General features: G+C 37.2%; 2 protein-coding genes across 6 annotated transcripts in view; one reads left to right on the forward strand and one right to left on the reverse strand.

Annotated features, from left to right (window-relative positions):
- The window catches only part of LOC139122864 (prolyl 4-hydroxylase subunit alpha-1-like), a 51,302-nt gene extending 47,437 nt beyond the window's left edge, over nucleotides 1–3,865 (reverse strand). For 2 of the 4 annotated variants that reach the window (XM_070688682.1, XM_070688681.1), the window contains exons 1-2: nucleotides 3,732–3,863; nucleotides 2,172–2,428 (exon numbers count right to left, since the gene is read on the reverse strand). In XM_070688682.1, coding sequence (XP_070544783.1) covers nucleotides 2,172–2,353 — 182 coding nt within the window. In that variant the 5' untranslated portion in view covers nucleotides 2,354–2,428; nucleotides 3,732–3,863. Of the gene's footprint in view, nucleotides 1–2,171; nucleotides 2,429–3,731 lie in introns of all 4 variants that reach the window. The other 2 variants (XM_070688683.1, XM_070688684.1) reach the window with 2 other exon arrangements.
- Nucleotides 3,866–8,807: 4,942 nt separating this feature from the next.
- The window catches only part of LOC139122856 (lysosomal alpha-mannosidase-like), a 32,560-nt gene continuing 14,150 nt past the window's right edge, over nucleotides 8,808–27,217 (forward strand). The window contains exons 1-16 of one of the 2 annotated variants that reach the window (XM_070688669.1): nucleotides 8,808–9,018; nucleotides 10,575–10,677; nucleotides 12,276–12,449; nucleotides 12,723–12,916; nucleotides 14,482–14,685; nucleotides 16,199–16,270; nucleotides 16,770–16,886; nucleotides 17,443–17,643; nucleotides 18,348–18,417; nucleotides 18,950–18,989; nucleotides 19,315–19,384; nucleotides 19,646–19,768; nucleotides 20,022–20,138; nucleotides 21,698–21,821; nucleotides 22,478–22,510; nucleotides 22,832–22,905. In XM_070688669.1, the coding sequence (XP_070544770.1) occupies nucleotides 8,935–9,018; nucleotides 10,575–10,677; nucleotides 12,276–12,449; nucleotides 12,723–12,916; nucleotides 14,482–14,685; nucleotides 16,199–16,270; nucleotides 16,770–16,886; nucleotides 17,443–17,643; nucleotides 18,348–18,417; nucleotides 18,950–18,989; nucleotides 19,315–19,384; nucleotides 19,646–19,768; nucleotides 20,022–20,138; nucleotides 21,698–21,821; nucleotides 22,478–22,510; nucleotides 22,832–22,905 (1,800 nt within the window). In that variant the 5' untranslated portion in view covers nucleotides 8,808–8,934. The other variant, XM_070688670.1, reaches the window with a different exon arrangement.

The following is a 27,217-nucleotide window of genomic DNA, read 5'->3' on the forward strand; positions in this document are numbered from 1 at the left end:
TATGGCTTTAGTCAGTACAAACACAGGGCTTCCTCAGAATTCAGTCATGAAAGAAGTATTTCCATGTTCATTCAGAAATTTTTATTGAACGGACAAAGTTGCTATCTTATTGAAATAATTTTATTGAAATAATTTGGTTATCTTTGTTTGATGTGAACAACCTCAGCAAAAAATTGTACCATCTTTCAAAACAAAACATGACAAATCTTCCAAACTAGGATAAAGAATGTATCAGTGGAATCTGTAAGGCATAAAACAGTTGCGATTTCAAAATTATGTAATATACAATGTCTCTCCCATTTACTTAACCACAAATTTACATAGTTGCTTATTGTTTAAGTTCCCTGACCTAGGAAGAAACATTTGTTATGCAGATACATGGTTACAGTCAAAGGCTTCTAAAAACTTCTAAACTCAACAGGGCTGTAGTGTAAAAGAACACTGACTACTTCAATATGCAAATTGTTTAAAAGGAGTGCAAAACCATGGCATGAACTATCACATATAAAGGATGTTTGCTTTGTAATCTGATTTTCCTTAAATTTCAAACCAACTAAGTTATTCAACTATTTACAGGTGTCATATGAGGTCTGTATCGGCAATTCATACGTTGCATAGAATCCTGCTATCCTTGACAGACACAAAAGTTTTTTTTCAGAAAACAGCAAAACTACAAAACCAACAGACTGTGAAGAAAGGTCAAGAGGTCAAGAGGACCACACAAAAGGGACTTCTGATACACATAGCTACTGTCTGATACCTGTTAAAAGAAAATTTATGAACATCCCTGTTCCCTTCCTACAATACAGACTGATTGAATATCCATGAGTTGTTCACCATCAACAGGAAAGTTTCCAAATTACTGTATGTTTGGTAGTTTTGTATGAATACATCAGATATTGTAACTTAATTGGAATACAAAATGCCACTGCACAGCTCACTGCCTGTATCTTAAATGTCTAAACAGTGAAAGGCCTTGACAAACACATTAACGGATACCCTTGTGTAGTATGTTTGTCAGCTCTGAAACAGAAACCAGACATAGGTACATGCAAGTAATACTGCTATTCTAGACTAAAATATCATCAAAACTACAAAATTACAGTAAATTTTAAAATATGAGAAACAAAAGTTACATGTTTTGAATTTTACTGAATAATTACACATAAAACACACTACCATGCTGTAAGACTTATTATCAGCTACCCTTACCATAATTGCTACAAAACATTAAGAAATAAATCTTCGTAGGGATTTGACAGCTGTGAGTATGTTTCAAAGTAAGTAGTGACTGAACTCATGATTTGGTCATAACTCTTCTGTAGGGTCAGACAAGAGTTTCATATCATGTTCAGAGTGTGTAATAAATGTACCTCCATGCCTGTACATGTACATATGGCCAAGCATAGAAAATATGGCAGCAATTAACTACTAGAAGGGTTACTATTATGCCCCTGCCCAGCTTTCTAATGTCTGGGATTTACCTGCCTATTTTCCATCAGAAAAAAGAGAGATGAAGATGCAATAGACAATTTAGAAGTGCTACCAGGACACACAAAGACTTACATATAAGTAAATACGCAAACACACACTCCCTCAAAGATACTTAAGTTAAGACTGAGAATGTTGTAGTTTACACACAGACCCTAGGTTTAGAAAAGGGGCTAAAAGTTTTCAAACCTTAAACACAAATGTAACACAAGACTGTACGGTTCATATCGGAGGTTATACCACTTGAATTAATGGCAGATATTGCTCAAGTTACAATTTGCACCCATCACAGTGCCACGTTAAAGGGGTCATTCATCAGCTGCAAGGAAGCTTCTAGAAATCTCTCCATGTGTTTCTGATACAGCCTCTGTGCTGAATAAGTATTGTTCTCCTCACATATTTCGAATTCTACTCTCAAATACATTATCATCAAGTGAAGTAGCAGTGAGATATGGTTAGTATTACACACATACAGCTACCTAACATCAACCATCAACCAATGAAATTTGCCAAGTTCTTTTTCAAGGAAAAAACTTCACTTGTGTTTAAATCAAGCAAAATGATATTTGTAATGTGTAACATCAATGTAAAAGCTTGTAGTGTTTGACGTACTTTCATAGTGGAAATGTTGAATTGCAATAAAGTAAATAAATTTATACATGTAGACCTATTCAACGTACCTCTTGAGTTCATCAAGTCTGGCTTCTTCCATATATATGTACTGCTTCAAGGCTGCAACCATATCGGACTCTTGGTAGACCAATCTTTCCATGTCTGCTAAGGCTGTGAACATCTCTCCCTTGACATACGTTACACTGACAGCCAGCAGGCAAAACAGCAGACCTCGGGTAGCACCCACCATCTTGCTCCCTCTCAGTGCAAACTGTAGCGTCAGACTGCAAGGTACGAATGATCTGCTCTTCACTCCTTTCTGTTCCTGTTCAAATGTACGGGAAGTGTACAAGACAAGAATTTTAAAATGCTTATATATCGGTGGAAACAAACAAATGAGACTTGGCTACGACCGTCACCTACGCTGCTTCCTGTGCGACAGACAGCTCACAGACCTTGGAGTTTCACAACAAGAGTCCCTTTTATTCATTTGCTAAGGTCAAAATACTCCGCATACTCGCACATACCTGTATACGTGACACCACATTCCCCCCTGCACACAATGTGAAGATATCCATGTATGCATATAGCTGCAGTTCCGGCTCATACATTTGCCACTGTTATTAAAAATAATTAACATAACTTCTATCATCCTATTTTGCTAATGTAAAATTACTAATAGGAGAATTAATATCATTGTTTTACACAATTACAAAAGGTAAATACAAGGTCAAAATCTTATCCATAAATTTAAATAAAATGTTTCTTCAGCTCTACTCAAGCATGGCAAGGAGATAGTACTGGGGACCCATAGGGCTTCCTACCTCCAACTAAGTGCAGTCAAATTAACTTAAAACTTTGTCGTTTTGGCGTAATGTGTACTGACCCCATAAGGTAGCAAATTTGTAATCATGTACTGGAAAGGGAATATCATTGCTTATAACTTGATATTTTTTTACGAAAATTGTGTAATGTTTGTGGAGGGGCTAATGTTTGCGAAGCCAATCGATGGATTACGTGCAAATATATCCGTGCACATACGATGATATATGCTGGTCAGCCTTCTTCCCCGGCATTCACAAAAGTGTCAGCTGAGAAGGGCGGTAAAGCTCGGCCTTTTATCACCTTAATGCTTGAATACAAAGCATGGACGATTGATAAGTAAAGCAAGAAGCTTTTCACAACAAGATGAACAAATGCCTCATTAACGTGACTTTTAACTTTTACCGACGTTCACACTATGTGCGAAGTTGCACACAAGTGACTTCTGTGCTGGGCGATTCTACTTTGTTTACAAACTAGGTGAACCATATCAACTTTTACCGTTTTTCACCTCTAAAAACCACCACAGCCTATGTGCCCACTCTCTATGCTGCAATAGCAGGCTATGAATCGTTCTAACTGTCCACTCGATTTTTCCAAACTGTGGTCCTAGTGCCGGCTTTGGTCCTAATCCAGGGCTGTCGGCCCGGCTGTAGGCTGGTGGAGGCCTGGAGAAGTCTACGCACGACCTGAGAGTGGACGAGACGTAAAACGCGACACTGCCTCCTCGTCAAAGTTACTGTCAAGGCGCGATACTGTTCTTTCTGTTCTGTTCAAGATTTCCTCACAAGATTTCCCGAACTCACCTAAAATTAAGCTTCTTTTCTGGTAGTTTGGGCCCAGGATAGGTTATCCTTCCGTTTGTGACAGTTTGCCAGTCAAGACAGTACCACCACTAGCGACTTCAGTGCTGTGCCTCAAATCCCTGGTTTTCAACTTCAGTAGTCTCGCGTAATCTCGCGTCTTGAATAAATTAATCACAAGAGGGCGAAGTTTACGCCACGCAAGCAAAGCAAGATATCCGTGGGAGATATCCATCAACGTGAAATTTCTTCATGAAAAGAAGTAGCAAAGCTTCGCGTCTGATTTGAATATATCGTACTACAAATAGAATAAAAATCAAACAAAAACTTGATAAGGCTTTGACAGGAAAACAAATTTTAAAAGCTAATTTGAAAGACATATAAATAACAGTGTAAACCGAGCCTAAATGCTCCATGCAGTGCGCATACTGTGTACGTTGGTAGAGGATAATCGGGGAAGCAAACAGAAACTGTGGAATTTTATTTGAAATTAAATCATAAATGATGTAATCAAATTAGATGTACGTTCAAGAAGATAGACTAGTACAGATAACGCTAAACCAGGGCAGTAAATGTTAATTGATTGAATAACCTGTAAATCTGCCACATATGCCAGACAAACTCTTGACGGCCGCGGCACTTCATCGAAAAGTTCGACAACATTTAGGCCTATAGACCTAGTCAGCGAATATTACCGAAAACGACACATCTAATTCAACACTAGTTACGGTCGTTTTTCAGGATTAAGGCCCGCCTGACTGACATGACGATGACGATGATGATGATGATGACGACCGTGACGATGCTGAAAACAGTGATGATGATGATGATGATGATGATGATGATGATGAAGATGAGGAGGAGGAGGATGCGTTTAAGTTTCTTGAACTCCGACATAGCATTCCCGAACTTGAAAACTTTATTTTTCCAGAATCCTCTTCTGTTTGCAAGGATAATGTGAAGAATGAGTGGAAAAAGCCTCGACCATTGTGAAGCTCTTTTTACCCGTTAAGGTTTGTACATGGTTGAAAAGTGACTGGCTTTTCCCGTGAGAATGCCTTACCAAAACAACTTTACTACATTTCAATCGGATATTATCGGATAAAGTCGATATTGTTTGGTTAATATATTATCATCTCTGTTGGTATCATTCTTCCAACATACATGCGATACCTTGACTAAATCATCAGAAAAAGAAATACGTGCCAAATTAAGTCGCCCCTTTATGACTTCTTGTTTGTAATATTTAGATCATCAGATATTGGGAAGGGGATTTTTCAATGCCAGCAGCTAGAGCAAACGTTACAAACAAAAAAAACCTCAAATTTTCTGCGTCGCAATGTTACTTTACAGATTCTGAAGACATGCATGTTACATTCTGACCGCCCTACTGATCAGTCCCACATAAAACATACTGGTAATATCAAAACTTACACACCCCAAAGTACCACCGTCCCCACCATCGCCGACTAGAAAGTTTTTGAAGGAAAGCTAGATGGTAGGAAATGTTACATCGTTGTCAGTCTGAAACTCTCCTAATCGTGCCTTTAAAAGATACGTGCATGTGAAAAAGAGGCGAACAGGGGCAAATGTAAATCACATGTAAGAGCGTAACGCAATCTTGACATATATATATATATATATATATATATATATATATATATATATATATATATATATATATATATGAACAAAGCAAAAGAAGGTATATAAATTGACAAAACAACAGATGCAATTTACATTGTCTGTCACATTCTATATGGGATAAACACCAAAAAAGTTAAAAAACAAATTATTTGTTCCCTCAAATTTGTTAGGGGTAAAATCTAACATTGGGGATAAATAAACGTTGAAACTGCGACACTTTTTAAAATTGCAACTTGTCCACATAAAGTTAGATTGCGATTACTCGACTCCGTCCTCTTTTTATAAAATGTTGGCCACTTTTTAGAATCCTCTTCTATCAACTCCTTCCATAGCCTGACATACTGATGTGGAAATAACTTCCGAAAGATAATGACCTTAATTGTGGTTTATCAGGCCAGAACTGCAACAATATCTTTTCTGGCCTTCCGTTTAGCTACTCAGATACCGTGTATCTTGTGTGTGCTTCCCTATTAACCAGCGACTTCGCCAAAGCTCTTTACCGTACGAAGAACTTCATTGGACACTATTTTCATTTGCTAAGAATAATGTGGTATCATCGGCTACTTGTTGATCCGTAAATCGACTCATCTTGAATGGCAATATTGATATAGCTCATTAATGCGAATTACAGTGGCAAGAATTTCAACCACCAAAAGAAAAAGTAACGCTAACCACGTTGTGGACGGACCGTGCGCTAACAAAGGACAACCCTGTCTGGTTCTCCAGGAAGGGTGAAGCTTTTCGGAACATGCCCACCATATCACTGCAGAGAGATCACAGTCATTGAAGTTGTATATAGTTTTATGTCTTCTGAAAGTATTTCCGAGTTTAGGGACGATTCAGAATTTACTGCCAGGGGGGTGGAGGATTTTCAGGGGGGGGGGCCACCCATTTTTCCCAAGAAAATTTAGGGGGGGCAGACAAAAATACCACAATCTTTTAGGGGGGCCAAGGAAAAAAATCATCAATTCAATATTTGCCCAGAATTTCTGATCTCTACAAAAGAGAACCATAGACGCTACCTGGGTGACAGATAAACTCAACATGTTTAGTTAAACTCCTTTAGCTGCCAAATTCGGTAATATTCACCGTGGTTTGTTTTATGCATCTACTGCAGTATCTTGTTCTCCTCCCTGAAGCGTCATGAAATGTCCAGTATTTAGCATGTCAACACAAACCATACAGTAAACAGTCGGGGTTGTTTTTGTTGAAAAGAGATCTCGAATCAAGTCCAGGCTAGAATTCATTTATCAACAATAACAATAATGGTCATTTATGTTCACACTGGTATGTTGCTAAATACAGCATTGGGTGTTCTATGTAGTGATAGAATAACAAACAAATGCTGATACACAGAGATGAACATTGAAGAAATGCTACAAATTACAGCAAATATTCAGCATCATCAGGTTGGGTTTATCTTGTAGCTTGTAAAGCAGTTGAAAGTTGCATGATAAAGAAGTGTTATTTTATGCAAATGTATGCAAATCACCCGATTTCTTGGCTTCTTTTGCCTCCCAATTTCAAAATTTCTGAAGAATATAACTCCACTCCGACTGGGTCAAATTTTCTGAAATTTCACATTATGTTTTTTAAATGCTATATAACAAAACGACTATCAATTGGTTTTGTTTGGCAATAAAGCTCTTAGATTTTTAATAAGAGGCATCATTTTGAATAGGAGGCATTTTAATTTTGCTGATCATGATTTTAATCAATTATTAGAGTGTCAGTCTTTAAACCCCTACAATTTTAAAATGAGGATAGATAATGCCAAATAAAATAGTCGTTTTTTTCTACATATACTCTCCTTTCAAGTGAAATATTACATTTCAGAAAATACTGTCTAGTTTTTGACTTAAATTAATTTTTATCATTAATACCAAAATTGAGGTTTTTTACCCCAAATATACACCCACTTCATTCTTTGAGTAACTACTGCTACCATACTAAACTTTAGAGTCTCTGCTTTTTGAAAATATATGGTATGAGGGGGTTTCCTTGTCATCTTTGATGAGAAATATTGCTTTGAAAAAAAACTGTGTTGGCAACATGCAGCTCCACCTTAATTCAAAACAAATTGACTTGCTACTCTGCCACTTCTTAAAGTAACATGGTCACGTTGGTTCTCTGGGATTTTGTCTGTGTCAGTGTCTGTGTCACTATCATATTCAGAACCAACACCATCATCATCACTCTCAATGACTCCAATGACAGAGGTTTCCAATTCAGAGTCACTGCTATCTGGCTCTGACTCATCTGTGACATAAGTTGTTACATCTTTCCCTGACAGTTTTCTTAAATTGAATGAAGGTTGTGCATGTATATGTGCGGTTATAATTTGAACTTTTTCAGCTTTCATTTTTTTTGTTTTGGTAATTTATGTTTATCAAGGTATTTATCTAATTCTTTTACGTTTAAAAGTTGAAGGTTCCCACTCAAGAGCATCTTTAACCAGTCACAGTCCTCGTATTTTTTATCCTCTCTTCTTTTCTGCTCCTTTTTTCTGTTTCATTCTCATCAATTTTACCCTTTCTAAATTTTTCAAATGTTCTACATAACTTTTTACAGTGCTTACATCTACTATACTATAAACTTTTTTGAAAATAAATTTATGGCCGTCCCATCTTCAAGTTGCTTTTCAGCGAATAGTTTTTTAATGTTGAAAATAAAAATATTATGTATTACTGTCAAAAATATATGGTGAAAAATTTACAAAAGGGTTGATTTTCCAATAATCCTGTATGTGCATCCAGAAGATCATGTGGCACTGCATCAATGCTATGGTGTCGGATTGTTGAAATATTGTGTACACAAGCGTTCCACTTGCAGTCCCTGCAAATCATTCTTTTTATCGTCACATAACCCTGAAATGATTTGTTATATCATCGATTAAATGTCCACTACAGTTCCTGCAACTTGTTAGACTGGATTGTCTATAGTGTATAAGCATGCATGTATAAATTGGGGGGGGGGGGGGGGCATGGAAAAAAAAACACGAAAGATGAGGGGGGCCATAGATTTTTTCTATAATTTACTAGGGGGGGCGGCGTGGAAAAAAATCACCCAGAAAATAGAAAATCCTCCACCCTCCCCCGGAAGTAAATTCTGAATCGTCCCTTAAATTTCTCCATCGTTTTCAGCAGAAAAGCACGTTCGACCTATTATAGGCTCAGCTTTCCGAAAATCTAAAAAGAATTATTGGCCATTTCCGCTCTAAGGCATGGATCAAATTAATCAGATAGTTAGCGTCATCAACAGTAAAAACAATAAGTCTCCACATTGAATTTTATTTTTTTAACATGTATATACACGATAGAATATATGGGATGCTACGTATCAGACGCCAGAATGAGGGATGGGAAGAAGGCATGGGCTGAATAACAGCGCCATCTAGAGTGTTGTAAGGAAAACGGAAATACGGTAGGGCAGTTAGAGGGTCAATAGTTGGGTCACATGGCACGGTCACATGAGACATGAGCATGTGACAGTAACCGGTGTTCCACGGTCGCGGTCGCATCATCACAAGGAAGAGTGATACCACATCTCGGAATCGAAGATGTTGCGAACATTGATTTACACAACGTTTATACTGTTTCAGATCTTTTTTGTGCGCCTTACACTTGCCACCTGCGGCTATGAGGTCAGTCAAAACCACTGATTTTTAACCAATCGCCCCAGTTTATACGAAAAACCGACGAGCTGCTCATCCAATCGTCTAGCTCTATTTTTTTTCTCCAGCTTACCCTGTACGTGGCTGTACATACGTGCCATCCCGTGTCTCTGTATCTGTCTCTGCTTTGACCCCACACAACCTAAGTAGTTTTCTGAGGCCTGATGAGAGGCTTACTTACAGAAGTAGCGTGCGCTTCTCGCTTTTCTATCACAAACCCATATGGTTGAGTTCAATGTGGCATAAGACGACAAGAAAAGTTTCATATTTTCATCCAAAACATTTTATTTTAGTTATAATTTTACAATTTTAGTCCCACTGTTTCTATTGCCACCGACTTGTAACTCAAGCTTGAACAGGGAAATTTATTACAATGGATATAAACTGATAAATCATCACAAATGATCACAGTAGTTCGAATGAATCAGACACTGCCAGTAACTGGTTCAATATTTTTTTGTTCTGGAAAACCATAGACCCCCATTTTTTGAGGGTCTATGGGAAAACCAATGCATTTTCTTCTTTCAAAAGTTATGACACAAACTGACAAAGGATATGTTATGATACAAACTATTAGCTTATCAAAATTATGTATTATGTACCGTACATTATGTTATTGTAAACAAATGAATCCAGTTCAGTTTGGATTCAGTAAAAAGTCAGTGGTCAACAATAACATTTGCAACACAGAGTCTGCGTTGATAACTTGAAGACAACTCATTCTTGTATGATTTTTTGAACAAGAAACTCTGTTACAAACACAAAATAAAACCCCTATAATGATTTCAGCTTGTTTAGCTCTAAAGAGGTATATTTTTGATGAGATTAAAACAGCAAGTAAATTGTTTAAACTGATTTACAATTTTTTTCATTGGAAAACAAAAAAAAAAGGTTTACAAGGTGTGAATGAGATCGCTACACAAATGAAACAATAGGTGTACTATGTCAAGAAATGCACGCCATTGCTCGTTACTTGTTGTGGAGGAAGAACTGGGAAATTTATGATGGATATAAACAAGGAAATTGTAGAGTCATAGACAGGAAGACATTGAAGAGTACAGTTTTTTGGCAATTCTATTCCGTGAATAGAAATCTTTACATAAGTGGTTTTAAAATAAGTCTGACCAGGTTGAGACACACCCCCTGTGGTTGCCTCGTCAAATTTTTATCGGAACTCATGTTAATAATAAATCCTAACGACTGGACAGGCGCATGAAAGGTCATAACCTTTAGGTGTTTGTCAATTTGGTTTTAAGGCAGTGCACAATGTGAAAATCTGACAATGCAATTCTTTCAATCAGCAAATAGAGCCAAACGGGAAGTCATTTTTCTCTGTGGGACGAATAAAGTTGTTTTTAGATATCATGGTATCAGATTTCAACAGTAGACGTACTACATGCATCCTAACCCGGTATTTACTGTCTTGTCAACGTTTTTCACTTGAACATTTTGGGGATTGAGGTTGACTAGTTTTTCACATGTGAAAAATTTTTCAGTTTTTCTTCTTTTCTTTCTTCAAATTTCAGTCTTGCCACCCTACCAAAGCTGACAAGCTGAATGTCCATCTTGTACCACACACTCATGATGATGTTGGATGGTTGAAAACAGTGGACCAATATTTTTATGGAGGTGAGATCTTGATCGACAGCTGAACTTAAGTCCAGACCTAACTGCACTAACTGCACTAAACTTGCATATTATATGTCATGCTTCATTTTGCAAAGGCCATTATGAATCATATTTTATATTTTAATTTCTATTTGCACCAGATTTCAACTTGTCAACATAAGCTGTATGTATGTACTGTCCAATGAAATGGTCTCTCTCCTGTTTACATATAAATCAAAATAATTTTATGGGAATTATTCAGGATGGTATTTTTCACTAAAATACTGTTCTTGTGGCCAAATCAGCAGTTTTTAAGTGCTCAAGAAACTGGTGGTGGTAAATTTGCATGTAGCCAAGAGCTTCACATTCAAAATATATGGGTATTGTCAACACAGCAAACCACAGACCTTGTGGGTGATGTAAACACATCTTAAGAAGTGATTTATCCCGATTGAAAAGTCCCCCAAAAAATGAAGTTTACTCTTTACGTGTTAGGATAAAATAATCGTTAGGTACATGGAAAAATTTGATAGTTTAGCTTGAGTTGTTTTGCAATTTACAACCTATCTCAACAACTGTCATTCAGAGCAGTTACTACAGTACATCGGTCCATCTTCCATGCACAGGTTAGGGGTCACTGAGGTCTTGAGCCAGAACAATACTTCAGCTGTGTTTCCTCTGCCACTCTCAAATTCGTAAAATTACTAATTTTTTAGATGATTTACTAATTTTTTTCATTGTTGATTCGTAAATATACGAATGCAAGGAAGCAGTTAGTTTATTGAGAGCTGAAGGCCCCAAAACCTCAAAATAGTTCTCTCTAAGCACATGTTGTACTTAATTTTGAATTTGATTGAATGATATTCCGTATCGGGACGGTTAAGTTTACTTATGAATTTCAAAATTTACGAAAAGTTTCAATACCCAATTCGTAAATTTACTAAAAAATTTCAGAAGCCAGAGGAAATACACTTCAGTCATGTGATTATGAAAGGTTGAAGATTCTTCATGCCAAACATGGACATTGTACTGCCTTGCAAATGCAAACACAAACCAAGCTGTGTCTTAGGTCATCTGACCATCTCTGGTCACTCAATTCTTGGTTTCAATGTGATGACGCTTTGAGGGCCTCTTAAACACTGGGAAATTTCGATCCCAACGTTTTATTTTGACAAAGGGTACACATGAAACTACTTCGTATAACAGTTAAAATCTGGGTATGCACACTTACTGTAGTGCAGGTAATGCAGCTCGTACATAGGCAAACTATGTAAAAGTGCATGCAGATGCAACTCAATCATTTGTGTTCGAGGTATTATCTTTGTATCAACTTATTTAACAATATTATATAGAAAAAAGTTGCTGATTTGATTTTGTAGGAAGCATTGTTATGTCTTCATTCGATTTTCAACAGGCAGCTCTAGCTATGGAATAGAGTTTTGACATACATCATCTTATACAAAACAAAACAAATGTATGATAACCTGATAATTATTTCACGCTAAAGATTTTGAATTGGTAGAATTCTGTTAAACATGTTTGTGTGGTTAAGTGAAATAAAGAGACCCATTTGTTGGCCAGGTAACTAAACAGCATCAATGTGGAATTTTTCTCTGCAGCCAATAACAGCATTCAGCATGCTGGTGTACAGTACATTCTAGACTCTGTCATCCCACAGTTGAGAGATGACCCTAACAAGAGGTTTATCTACGTAGAAATGGCATTTTTCTATCGTTGGTGGCGTCAGCAGAGTGATGAGATGAAGAAGACTGTCAAGACGCTTGTAGAGGAAGGTGAGAGTGCACGGACAAAAATATTATTCTGCTAAGTTACTAAGATGGACTACATGTCGTCATATTCGTCCGTCATATTTTCATGTCGCATATATAAATTAAAAATCCACATCAAGAATACTGGATGCAGCTTGAAGTATCTGTTGAATATGCCCTGTATAGCTCTGAGACAAAATGTCAGTATTGAGGCCGATTTCAAAATATAGAATACAAGCACAAGGATTTAGGGGTTGGGGAGATTATTCTGACTAAATATCTTTCAACATTTCACAGGTCGGTTGGAGTTCATCAATGGTGGATGGTGCATGAATGATGAAGCTTCAACTCACTACAATGCCATCATTGATCAAATGACCCTGGGTTTGAAGTTCTTGAACGACACATTCGGTGAATGTGGACGACCACGAGTTGCCTGGCACATCGATCCATTTGGCCACTCCAAGGAACAGGCTGCTTTGTTTGCACAGGTAATGGACACTTCCACATGTGTCAACCTTCCCCACCCCCACATTTCCCTTTACATGATCCAAACCATTCATTTAACATACTAGGATCTAGGACAAAACCAAATTGCATGGGGTGGTGCAAAGATGTAACATAAATGTATATTATATTGACGTGCCTGTATGTTTGAAACCTTGTTTCTACTGTGCTTATATCAAGAATTGCCATGGGTGAGTGAGTCCCTGTGTTGTTTAAGAATGTCAGGCAGAAAATTTCAACTCTCACAATTTTATGAGAGGTAGGACCCTCCATGTAAATGAGGAAGGTCCCTCTCAAAAAAATTAGAATTCGGAAGTGAAATCTTGAGTTAACATGATCCCTTACTTATAAGAACGCTCATCTGAGTAAATGGCTTACCTGTATAAGTGTTTGTCTCAGGAACATATAATAGAGTGTATGAACAAATCAATAGCATTCTAGCATTCTCACACTCCCAGTGTACTGGGGACTTGAGAGAGGAAATTCTAACTTTTGAGAAACATGATATTTTTTTAAGGGTTTCTCTCAAAAGTAAAGGAGTCCAAATCTGAACTTAAAGGCATGGTTCAGGCGTCAGATTGTCTTGGCAGGAAATTTACTTACTAGATTACAATTTCAATGGAAAATAAAAGGCTATCATACCTTCATCATCCTCTTACAGACTCCAACAAACTGGATCCCTGGGATTGATTCCCCTACCTGTATCTCTGGATTATGGGAACATAAGCTGTGATAGTTTGAAAATGTTATGTGTCATTTATTTCTATTACACAGCTGTAGAACTCCAGCTTCTTGATGACAAGCTGTCAAGGTTATCTCCAATTTCAACAAAAGCTGTCAAATTGCTGTTCACTTTTTGTGACAGCCACACATGTACTGCCATTTCTATTCTGTGATGACACACACTGGGTCAAGGGTCATGTTTTCTTACTTATCAATTGGTAGTTGTTAAGTAGTATTGGCACTCAAGTAAAACTTTCCTGCACTGGCAGAGAAAAGTTACATGTCTGCTTTCTAATTTTACAGTCTAGAAATAGAAAAGTATATTTCCTAAAAGACTGTAACTTTTGATGTTTTTCACTGTTTTTAATGTCAACTTCAGTTTCTTGTTCTAATCCCCAAAGAATGTTGAGATATTTGGCTTGTCAGCTCAGCCTGTACATGTGGAAACTGCTTTGTTATTGTTGACGAGTGAATTCTGGTCCGGACAAGAATTTAGATGTAAACAGTAACAAAATATTTCATAAGTATAGATGCTGTGTTGTTGAACAATAACTTGGCATTGACATATGAAATATAAATAAATGATTTATCATGAAAGTCAAAGCAACTAGGCGTTAAAGATATTAAAATTAGGTAGATTATAGAATTTGGTGCCATAAGTACGAATTGACGTGAGCATGAATTCCATTGTAACTTTTTTGGATAGCATTTTTGTCATGAAAAACATTGAAATTGCTTGAATGGATAAAGCCAGCTAGTTGTGTTGAGAAAAGGCGATGATATCCGGAACGCCGAACTATGCTAACGTTATTCATGTCTATTTCAGATGGGTTTTGATGGTTTTTACTTCGCTCGGCTGGATTACGCTGATAAAGAAAATCGATTAAAAGATAAAACAATGGAAGAGCTATGGCAAGGGAGTACATCATTGGGTAGTGTGGCTGACTTATTTTACGGAGCGTTGTTCCACCATTACGATGCTCCTGAGGGATTCTGTTTTGATCAGTTTTGCGCAGATGATCCAATACAGGTATTCTAATCGTTTCAGATGTCGTATGACGGTTTCTTCTTTGGTCGTTTGGACTATGATGATAAGCAGAAAAGATTGAAAGATAAAAGAATGGAGGAAGTGTGGCAGGCTTCTATCAGTTTAGGTTTGGAAGCCCAGCTGTTCTATGGCGCCCTCTACAACGGGTACGGACCTCCAGGCGGTTTCTGTTTTGACGCTTTCTGTGATGATGCCCCGTTTGAGGTACCATTATCAAGACAATTGTCAGTCCCATTCAAGAACATGTAAAACAAGCATCTTCCATGTCTGTGATCATTACCATAGTAACAGGGTAATAAAGTGGAAGACTTTATTTTGTAACAGAAAAAAAATTATAGTAATTACATACAGTTAGTGGCTCTTTAAGCATTGATCAAAAATGGTATTAGGGTTAAGGTAGAACACGCCTCGGGGACAGATATTCAGATTCTCAAATTTTTAAATACTTTTTGTGATCGACCACTTGTTTGGGCTCATTTTAAAGCTCTTGGAGTGAGAAAAATGTTTAGCATCTTGGCTTATCAAAAATTGAAAATTTCTCCATACAGTAAACATAGGGATGGCAGCCATTCTGAATTTCAAATATTGGTAAATGTTAGGTAATTTGTTTCTGTAGTACAAAACTTTGTATGGTGACTCCTGATTTTGATTTTTGATTTTGAAAGACAATGGGGGAAAGTTTAATTTAGAAAGTTTGAGCAAAAGTAAGTCTTTCTCTGCCGAGGTGCATACTACCTTAAGGGGCAAGACTGACATTCTGAATATGATAAACATGTCAAAGCTCATATGATTAAATCTCCATGTGATGCTGGTGTGTCAAATCCTCAGTAAAGTCATCATCATAGTCTAAACGCCATTTCATTTCTTTTATTACATACACACATACATATAAATGACATCAAGGTACATTATTGATTTGCAAACTGTCTTTGTTCGCTGTAAAATTAACTTTTTCACAATCCCGCATCCATCATTATCAACTGAATTTGAGTTGGATGAAAAGGTTAATTGTGGTGTGAGTAAATCCAGTGGTACAAGCTGCTCGACTATTTCTTGTATCACAAAAATCACGTACAGAAACCGGATTATTCAGTACAAAAGTGGAAATACAAGACAGCCAATAGAGAATGTCATCAGACCCCAAGGATTTCCTCATCCCTTGAGTAATATTTTAATATGTTTAAATATTTAGAAAAGCTGCCTGTGAATCTAACATGTGTACACAGAATATAACCTTCAGCTGTCATTTGTGCAATGAGAAATATTTGATATTTTGTACTCTTCTCTTGTCTTGTCAGTATTGAGACGTCAGTGACTTATAACAAAGGGGAAAAAAATGGAACAATTCTTAAAAAACAGGGTAGCATTATTAGTGTGATTATATATTCACTGGTTTGTACTGATTTCTGGTATACTGTCATATGCTTTGTTAATGCCCAAGTGATTTTTCAAACACATTTTCTCGTCAGTGATTAACATTTGATCTCTGTCACAGGACGATCCAAATTTATTTGATATGAATGTTGATGAGAAAGTGAAAAAATTCTTGAAGTTTGTTAAGGACCAGGTAAGTTTAAAAACAATATTGATTTGAGCTTGATGTTGCATTTGCTGAACTGTCTTTAGTGTGTTTACTTGTGTATAAATGAAGCAAATATAATAACAGCAAAATCACATTATCACTTAATTTAACCTAACCTTAGTCAGATCGTGCCTCAGGACTTGCAACTCACAAAATTACAAGAAATGGGATTGCTGGTAGCATAGAATTTTTAAAGAAACCTTTCACCTGATGTTCGGCAAAAGTATTCTCAAATGATTAATGTTTTTCATATCATAACAACTTGAACAAAATTCATTTGGTTAACCTGAAGGGACCCAATGCCAAGCAATTAGACCCAACAGTTTTAATTAATTTCAAAGTCTAAAGTTTACTACGTGAAACATACTACCAACTTGATGAGCTGCTTACAGTAACTTAAAAGTTGTCTTAATAGAAGATATCATAATTTGCTTCCTGTTAATATTTGTGATAATATAACTCTTCTTCCAACATTCATTACCAGGCAAGTCATTTCAAAACCAATCACATTATCCTCACCATGGGATCAGACTTTCAGTATGAAAATGCAAATGAGTGGTACAAGAACATGGATAAACTAATTAAATATGTAAATGCACAAGTAAGTCAAGTATATATGCTTTCTCTAAGTTCTAACTGCCGCTGAAACTCTCCCCTGCCCTCTCTGTCTGTATGTTAGTATACCTCTAATAGAAGAGATCTGTCTTTCCTGACCCAAGCCCTCCTCTTTCCTTCGTCCCTTCTGTTTCTTTCTCTCCTCCCTTCCCTCCTTTCCTCTCCTTTCCCCTCTCTCTCTCTCTCTCTCTCTCTCTCTCTCTCTCTCTCTCTCTCTCTCTCTCTCTCTCTCTCTCATTCTCTCTCCCTCCCTCCCTCCTTCCCTCCCTCCCCCTTTACCATTTTATGAAGCTTGAAACCCATACTTTGAAAGATGGGCAGTACAAACAGAATCATGTCCTCAAATGCACATAGAAACACGTGGTATACCCATATATACCGGTATTTGTAAATGTTGGTTTTGTTGGTACTGTCACCATGTGATCTCTTGGCATGTATTGCATTCCAGAGTAGGCCCCTTGATACTCTATTTCAAAAATAACAATGACAGTAATCAGATGAATAATAATAACAACGAAAACCTGCACCTTGTCTTTCAACAGGAAGAAACTTCAGGCGTACATGTTTTGTATTCCACGCCATCTTGTTACACCTACGCCCTCAACAAAGCCGGTGTCAAGTGGACAACAAAGCAAGATGATTTCTTTCCCTATGCTAATGCACCACACAGCTTCTGGACTGGCTACTTCACAAGCCGTCCAGCCATCAAAGGCTACGTCAGGCAGACCAACAATTTCCTCCAGGTAAGCACACATGGTCAGTTGGTCATTATAGACGTAGAAAGATAGGATGTCCCAGTTCACTGATATGATTGACAATTCAGGGGTACTGAGTCGGCAGAACACTGTGTATGCTTTTTATCCTGAAGTGGATCATTCAATAATTAAAGTTTCAAGGAATCCTGTTAATTGCTAAACTGATAATGAGATAGTCAAGGTACACAATACTAGTATGTTGACTTCAAGCGACTTGCTTTTACCCTTTGAGCGCCGAAGTCATTTTTGTCGCCCTTATAAAAATAAAGCTCAGTCAATTTTTGTCAGGTTTTTGCCTAAATTTTGATAAAAAACTGTGGCCAATGAAATGTTGTTCTCATTCGGTCCAAAATTATCAAAAAATTACAGAAAAGTTCATAAACATCGGTAAAATGTTGCACTAAAATTTTGGTGGAAAAATACAGCACTCAAAGGGTCAAGCTTGATAAAACCCTCATACTAAGATTGTCCTTGTCAGTGAAATCCAATCCTACTGTAATTGTCTTGGCCAGCAGTCTTGAGAAGAACTCTCTCATCATATACGTCATGCTTTTATTCTGGAAAGCTGTTTAATAAATGAAATCTATCATTATTCCAAAGACTATTCAGAGTTTGAATTGCTAAAAGTGTAGTTACGCATCTGTAATTTTAAAAGAATTGAAAAAAATTTATGATATCATGATTGTTTGCAGGTTTGTAAACAGCTGGATGTGTTGTCAGGTCTTCAAACAAAAAATGCTGCTTCAGAGTCAATGACACTCAGTAAGTACAAGTACATTGTATATCAATCTGTGAACATGATGAAAGTTGTCACAAGTAATTTGCAGAAAAGGCATTACCACAGCCAGCTCACAGTTGCTTTATCCAGTAACCCAATTTCATTAAGAGTAGGAATGCTGCTGGAGTGTCTTGGAATTTTAAAACCTTTAAAATCCTGGAAAAGTCCTTGGAAATGAAACTGAGTTATGAAAAGTTCTGGAAAATTGATTGTCTGCTCAATTTTCAAAAATGACAAGACAATCAGTCATGGTATCATAATAGTATATAAAAATGATATATTGTAAAAACGATGTCTGGGAAATGGTGTTTTGGGGTTCAAAAAGTATTTTTGGGGTGCATTTTGTCGTGCATTATGCCAATATTGTAAGATAGCATTGCATGAAATCACAGTATTTGACCAAGTCAAATGCTGTTATACTCTCATTTGAAAGAACAATCTGGTTTCTGTTTCATCAAGCACTGAAACCAAACACAAACCAAGTAACGACTGGTTTATTGTCTGTATCTTTTCTAGAGCAAGCAATGGGAGTGGCACAACATCATGATGCTGTCAGGTGAGAAGTCAAAAATGCCTTCAACAATATATGATGATAGTAGATCATATTTGTGAACAACAAAGAGGAACTTATGACATATTTGTCATGCTTATCCATCAGATAAAATTTAAAATCAGTCCCATCATAAATGTCCACAACTTTGCTTTGCTACGCTTTCTGTATTGATGGTAGATTCATAAATTTAAAGCTTAAAAAAACACTTTCCAATGAAAAAGAACATTAAGGGAAGAGAGTCACATCCAAGGATTTTGATTATTTTAAGAAATTCGATTCCTCAAAAATCACTTGCGCTTTTTGGAATTTTACTGTAATTCATTTTCAGTGGCACAGAAAAGCAGCACGTGGCCAACGATTATGCCAAGAGACTGGCCATTGGTATTCAGAATTGTCAGGTAAGATTTCTTCTGTGATGTCTTGGTTTTGACAATGGAACCTCTCTGCAAATAGCCTTCTGTGATTGGTCCAATGGTACCACATGATGTGATAAAGTCAGCAATATTGTTCAGTGATTGGTCAACAGCAGGCCCTTGAACAGGAATAACAGCAGTATACATATATGCATCATCGTCAGCAACTTCATCTCTGCAAAAGTGCACGCACCTCGTAACTACAAGCATATGTTATGCCATTCAAATTCCCTGTTTTGTCTTTAGAATTTAGTGTCAGATTCCCTGTCTTCCATCATGTCCAAAGATCAGAAGACGATGCCCCCAACATCCGAGTTTTGTCACTATCTAAATATCAGTATATGCAGCAGTACTGAAAGTCAAAAGTCCGTAAGTATCAAATGTATTAACACTGTACATAAATGTAATTTATCTGTTTGTTAGTTGCAGTTGAAAGGTCATCAAAAGGTAAAAGTTAAAAGGTCAACTTGAAAATTAGGCTTGTGCCATCACTACCTTATTTCACAAACATATGATACAGCAGTGTTTATAATAAATTTCTCCCAGATGTTAGTTTCAGTGAACATTTCTCAGTCAAGTTTGTCCAAGAAAGTAATGGTTTCTAACTTTGTTTTCTCAATAGTTCACTGTAACAGTGTACAATCCATTGGCTCGTAGTACAAACAGTTTTGTGCGTGTCCCTGTGGATTTATTGCGGTATACAGTGACAGATCCTGACGGCAAGACTGTACCAACGCAGGTAAGTTGAAATGTTCCAATAACCATTTCACTGCCATAGTAACGCCTGAAGCCATTATTTTCTGTGGCAGCGAGATCATCTATAAAGGGAAACTGGTTGAGAGGGTCAAGGGGGTCATTATTTTGGCGTACCATTCCTGATAGCCAGGATTTTCTTCGTCGTGCCTCCTTTGAAAATACATCCTACAGTTTATTACTTAATTGTAACCATAACAATGTAGTGATCAAAGTTTTTAATTAGTGATCATATTAAACATGTGCAGTAGTTATGCTACAGGCAAAAAACCAGTGCACTGTCAAACGTTCTGAAGAGACAGAGTCAAAAAACTGGGTCAGTTGAGACATCTGTCTTTTCCTTCCAAGTGTGTTTTAAACGTTTGAGGGCCAAAGTCTATTTTTGTCCCCATTATAAAATAAACCCCAGTCAATTTTTCTCTGATTTTTGCCAAAATTTTGCGAAAAAACTGTACTAGCAAATGAAATGTGATGTCCATTTGGTCCAAAATTATCAAAAAATTGCAGAAAAATTTATAAAAATTAGTAAAATTTTGCACTAAAATTTTGGTGGGAGAAATAACAGCACTCAAAGGGTTAACTAGGTGAACTGGCACTCTGTCATTTAAAGGGAGGTGGTCGTCAGAACTGCACTCAACAGTCATATGGGACCCAGGCTAAGGTACACACTGTATCTAAGGTACATAGGCGATTGAGGGTAAAACATGTGTCATAATATACATTTGTTGCAGCTGTGTTGATGTGATTCATCTAGATATGGTGCATCTGTCACTCAGGAGAGAGCAGAATAAGCCAAGGTGACTTGAAAAATTGAAATCCCTTCACAGCCATTGACCTTTTCAAAATCCTCCTCTGAATGCATTTTGCCAGTCTGTTACGGATAGCATGTACATTAAAGGCCCAATAGCTGTATCTTTTAGCATTATTTTTGTGATTTTACTTCCAAACTAAAACAAGTTCATGGGAATGTACTCATTGAGGGATGTTTACAAGTACGATAAACTGTCCACTGGGACTGCATGTGCAATTTTGAGGAAGATAAATAATAAATGTTTGCCCAAACGTTAAATGGGGCCCTCATGCAAATAAAGCAAAAACACACTATGCAGTGCATTATGCATTGGAATCTTCACAGAAACAACAGATTAGTCCTATATTATGCCTATAATGCTGAGTGTTTTCCACATGGACACCATATGCTGTGTTTTCTTCGTTTTATTACCTGTTTTTAAAAATGGCCTGAAATCAAAATAACGGTTAAAATTTAAATGTACTGGTCCAATTTTTCAGTGGTAAAAGACTATATCCTTTAAATCTGTAGAATTTCAAGAAAACTAGAGAATAATAGAAAGCCTTTTCAGGTCGACAAATTTCAAAAGTTATAGCTACAGGGGCTTTAATGGTTCTCATTAGTATGCATACACTGATTCATCATTATGATAAGGGGTTCAGAAGTATGAGATGAAACATGCATATTTTATGCCTTACTTCATAATTAACAGATAATGAAGATATTTTTTTTTATGTGGATGATTTATCCTCCAGATTTTAGATGTTACCAAGGAGACAAAGCGTGTGCGCGGTAACCGTGGCAGTGCCACACATGAACTTTTCTTCCCTGTGTCGGCGCCAGCGTTAGGATACTCTACTTACTTGGTCACTGCTGACAGTAAGTATCTTGAATCAGAGATTTGTGTGTGCGTTTTTTTTTATACTCTCTGTTTACTGCATCATCCAATGGTGAGAAGCCTACGTACAGGATTAGGTACCGAGCAGTTGCTACCCAATTCACCAATGAGTAAAGTGCCTTGCTTGAAGACATAAGACGACGCTGGAGTCTTGAGCTTACCATCCTTTGAATGTGCTTCTGCATTGAAAAGCTGTTTGCATTCATCATGCCCACAATAAGCAGCATACACAGTTTATAACTGTTCCTATTATTGCGTTTAAAAAAAAAGTAAAGACTTTTGGAACATTTATGAAACACTTTAGCTACTGTGAAAAGTTTACAAGTATTATTGATTGTCAGAGAGAGAGAGAGAGAGAGAGAGAGAGAGAGAGAGAGAGAGAGAGAGAGAGAGAGAGAAGTGGGGGAGCTGACAGTGTTAGTTAGCAAATTACTTGATGCATAATTGAAAGAAAGGCAAACTTGGGTCTAAATCCTTTTCTCAAGCAGTTTGCCATTCTGAACAGTTTACTTAACACTGCTTTTACCTGATACTTAGCTCTGAGGAATGGGTAGACTTCATATCCTAAAACTATGTAATGCTGGATAAATGAAATGATATAAACAAAACAATGACAGTATATGTGTTTTGTTTACAGGCAAATTGGTTTTCCAGCCTGTCCATGATCCATGTAAGTATCAGTAATCAATTTTGACAATATTCAGTGCAGACTTTATTCCCATGATGCATCATCAAACTCCCTAGATATGTGATAAAAGTTTTATTTTGATTCTATGTCAGGAGTTTCTCAATAAGTGATGGTGCTCTCTTACTGGAGTGAAATGTAAATATGCATCGCCAGTTACCAGTACAGGCAGATTGCCTGCATCTGTGATGAGACAAGTTAATAAATCTGTGATTAGCAATGGTGGATCATGTTGCGTGAAATTTTTCAAAATTATTTTTCATTGCATTTCAACCTTTTTATGGCTTCTTTCTTACTTGGTTACAGCATCGAGATCTTCTGAACCCTCACAGTACACTCCAAGGCAGCAGAGTAATGCAGACACAATCATCAAAAATGAGGTAATCGATCCGGAATCTTGTATTGTCAAACTGCATTCAGTACAAATGTTCATCATTATGCAACTGTCTCATGATTGTTAACAATGATAACTAAAGCTACAAAAGTTGTCGTCAAATTGAATTCATCTGATACAAAATAGAAAAAGGAAAATATAAAAAAATATGTGCATAAACCAACAGGATTGTGCATATTTCTACAACATGACAGAATGAAATTGCTTCATTTTCTATCAACATTGATACTGGGATATGTTTAAATCCCAATTGAGTACTCTGATCCCTGATATTAAAATGGTTTCACCCCTATCTCCCAGCATATTGGTTCAGCCAGACCACTAAACCCTTATTCTGCCAAATTCATAAGTCACCATCAGGTCAAGGTGGTTAAAAACAGTGAAGCATAGCATATTAATAAAGACTAACCTTGAACATTTGAAGCCCGGCAACAGATACTGTAAACATGATTTTACTGACTATTGGTAAAACCAGCTATAACATATCATGCCATGTGAGTGAAAATACTTAGGGGTTATTACACGAAGTTTGGGCGATACCGCCTCGTATTCGAGTGATGTGTCCGTATTTTGACGAGTTGCGCAGCAACGAGTCAAAATGCGGACAACATCACTCGAATATGACGCGGTATCGCCCAAACTTCGTGTAATAACCCCTTTATCATACATGCATGCTTTGGTTATGATTTTTTTCCTACGGACATTCCGAAATCAGCAACGAAATCCATTGAAATCAACCTTGCTTGCTCATCGCTGTACTAATAAAAAGTTGGTTGCTAAGGAGTGATGACAACCGTGTCACTTCTTGATATTATTCCGCTGTTGGGCACTTCCACTTCAAAGGAGGGTTTGTGGCACACTTTTGAAGCGAACAATTTAAATATTAAGATGTCGACACAGATTTTCACACTTTGAAGAAGACTTATTGGACACCGTGGTGCGAAGCACCAAAGGTGTCCTTTGTCGCCACAATGTCTGTGTGTGTGTCCGTCTGTCCGTCCGTCCGTCTGTCCGTCCGTCTGTCCGTTCCGTCCGTAGACAGATTTTGTTCCACTCATAACTTAAGAACCCTTAGGTCCAATGTCATGCAATTTGGTATTTGGTATTATCATGATGAGACTTAGATCTGATTAGATTTTGGTGGGTGTGGCTTATTAATTAATTGCTCATTTGCATATTTTATGACTTTTTTGCCATAGGGCTATATCTCAAGAAATATTGAACCAAATTTGATGTGACTGTACACATACTTAATTAGTCCCCACGGACACCGTCCGGGGGGACTTATAGGTTTGGTCATGTCCGTGCGTCCGTCCGTCCGTTCACGCAGATATCTCAGAGACGCCTGGAGCGATTTTGTTCAAACTTGGTACAAGGATAGTACTCTACCTCATACAGATGCACGTCGATTTGTTTCACAATGCGATCAAATTTGGCCGTGTTAGAGGACTTTTTAGTTTTCACCTCCATAGACTCCCATGTATAAGGCAGTCCATAGACTCCCATGTATAAGGCAGTCCATAGACTCCCATGTATAAGGCCAAGAAAAATAAAAATTTAGTTTCTCATCGTATTCATATTGCAAAAAGGATGCAGTGACACAGTTTTTAGTCCCTACAGATAAAGTCCAGGGGGCTCATAGATTGGGTCATGTCAGTCCGTTAGTCCATCCATGTGAGTCCATCCGTTCACGCAGATATCTCAGACGCTTTGACAAAATGTCACGTGACCTTGGTGACCTTTGACCTCGAATATACATATTTGTCCATAACTCAGTAACCACAAGTGCTAAACCTTTCATATATGGTATGATGGGACACCCTATGACGCCACATATTGTACCTCATTAATTATGTATGTCATATCTAATTTTGAGCGAGCCAATAGAGCTAGAGGTCTGATTTTTGGTATATATGGATAATTTAGCAATACAATTTTTTGACAAAATGTCATGTGACCTTGGTGACCTTTGACCTCAAATATACATATTTGTCCATAACTCAGTAATCACTAATGCTACACCCTTCATATTTGGTATGATGGGACACCTTATGACGCCACATATTGTTCCTCATTAATTATGTGCATATCTAATTTTGAGCGAGCCGATAGAGCCAGAGGTCTGATTTTTGGTATGTACGGATAACTTAGCAATGCAATTTTTTTGACAAAATGTCACGTGACCTCAATTACCTTTGACCTCAAATATACATATTTGTGCATAACTCAGTAACCACAAGTGCTACACTCTTCATATTTAGTATGATGGGACACCTTATGACGCCACATATTGTACCTCATTAATTATGCACATATCTAATTTTGAGCGAGCCAATAGAGCTAGAGGTCTGATTTTTGGTATATAGCGATAACTTAGCAATACAATTTTTTGACAAAATGTCACGTGACCTTGGTGACCTTTGTTTGTCCAAAACTCAGTAACCACAAGTGCTACACCCTTCATATTTGGTATGATGGGACACCTTATGACGCCACATATTGTTCCTTATTAATTATGCACATATCTAATTTTGAGCGAGCCAATAGAGCTAGAGGTCTGATTTTTGGTATATAGGGATAACTTAGCAATACATTTTTTTGACAAAATGTCACGTGACCTTGGTGACCTTTGACCTCAAATATACATATTTGTCCATAACTCAGGAACCACAAGTGCTACACCCTTCATATATGGTATGATGGGACACCTTATGATGCCACATATTGTACCTCATTAATTATGTGCATATCTAATTTTGAGCAAGCCAATAGAGGTAAATATATGATTTTTAGTATATAGGGATAGACTATAGGATAGAAATTTTTTGACAAAATGTCACGTGACCTCGATAACCTTTACCTAAAATACACGATTATGTCAATAAATAAGTAACCACAAGTGCTATGTCCTTTATATTAAGTAGGATGGGAGACCTTATGACAACACATGCTTTACCTCGTTAATTATGCCAATATATAATTGAGGGCAAGCCAATAGAGCTAGAGGTCTGAATTTTGGCATATATGGATTAATTAGCAATACAATGTTTTATTTTCAAAATGTCACATGACCTTGATGACCTTTGACCTTGAATATGCATATATATGCATAACTCAGTAACCACAAGTTCTTTACGCTTCAATTTTGATAGGATAATAGACCTTAAGATGTCACATCTTGTACCTCATTTATTATGCACATATGTATTTCTTGGCTGGCCAATACAGCTAGAGGTCTGATCTTTTTTCCCGATTTAGAACCATAACTTAGACATGCCTCTTGTTTCAAATTGGGAACAATGACATAGACCTATGTGTCCATAGATCTGAACATATACACTCCAGTGATACTTCTTAATGACCTCATTTCCCTGCCCCATCAAGACTAATACTCCTATTACAAGTGGGGACTATGTCATTGTCAATGACTTGTTACCCTATAGCATAACTATGGTAAAAGTTTAGTAAGTTTGGTTAATTCCAAAGCACGTTCTGAAAGTACTCTTCTAAAAATTTCACATTCTTTGCCACTGCACCATCTCCCTAATACATACTGATGACCCACGGTGTCCACTCAAGTCTCACTTTGATTTTTAGCTTGAAATGGCGGTGGAAGTAAAAAATAGGCTGGAGTGTGTAAAATGAGTATGTTTTCGTGTTTTGAAACATACACTCATCCCTTCGCGAAAGTTATGAGGCCGCCAAAATCGGGTCAAAATACTCGCGCCGCGCCAACGTTCGATTTCAAACTCGATCGAGCAGCTGATCAGCACGAAGCTAGCAGCTCTGCGACATCTATGAATGCACAGTGGATATAATAGCCGTACCAGTCAGTTTATCTCCAAGAATGATACATGTCCTCAGTCGTCAATTATGCCGAATTTACCATCTTAGAAAGGAATTTGTGAGCGGATTAGGGAAAACGTGAAGTGAGTACACTGTAAGCTGTAGCGTCGTAACTCGTTCGTGATTTTGTTGCTGTACGAATAAAACATTTCAAAGGTATTTTTATCGTCTGCTCGTATATTTTCCTTACTGGCTTGCCTAAATAGAACTAATTTTCTTTCACGACAACGTAAACGAAAGTTTTACTTTCCCTTGTATCTTACATTGTCTCCGAAACCCACACCGGTGCCACCGGGCACAATCATGACCTGTGAATCTCACTGACAGACCTGTAAAAATCGGGAATATAATATATGCACATCGTCTGTCTAGAGTATTTTCAGTGCGGTTGGATTTTTGTGGCTCATTTATGGCAGTAACGATGTAATTCCCACTCAGATACTGAAACTCGT

The sequence above is a fragment of the Ptychodera flava genome, chromosome 22 (assembly GCF_041260155.1).
Source record: "Ptychodera flava strain L36383 chromosome 22, AS_Pfla_20210202, whole genome shotgun sequence".
Classification (NCBI taxonomy): domain Eukaryota; kingdom Metazoa; phylum Hemichordata; class Enteropneusta; family Ptychoderidae; genus Ptychodera; species Ptychodera flava.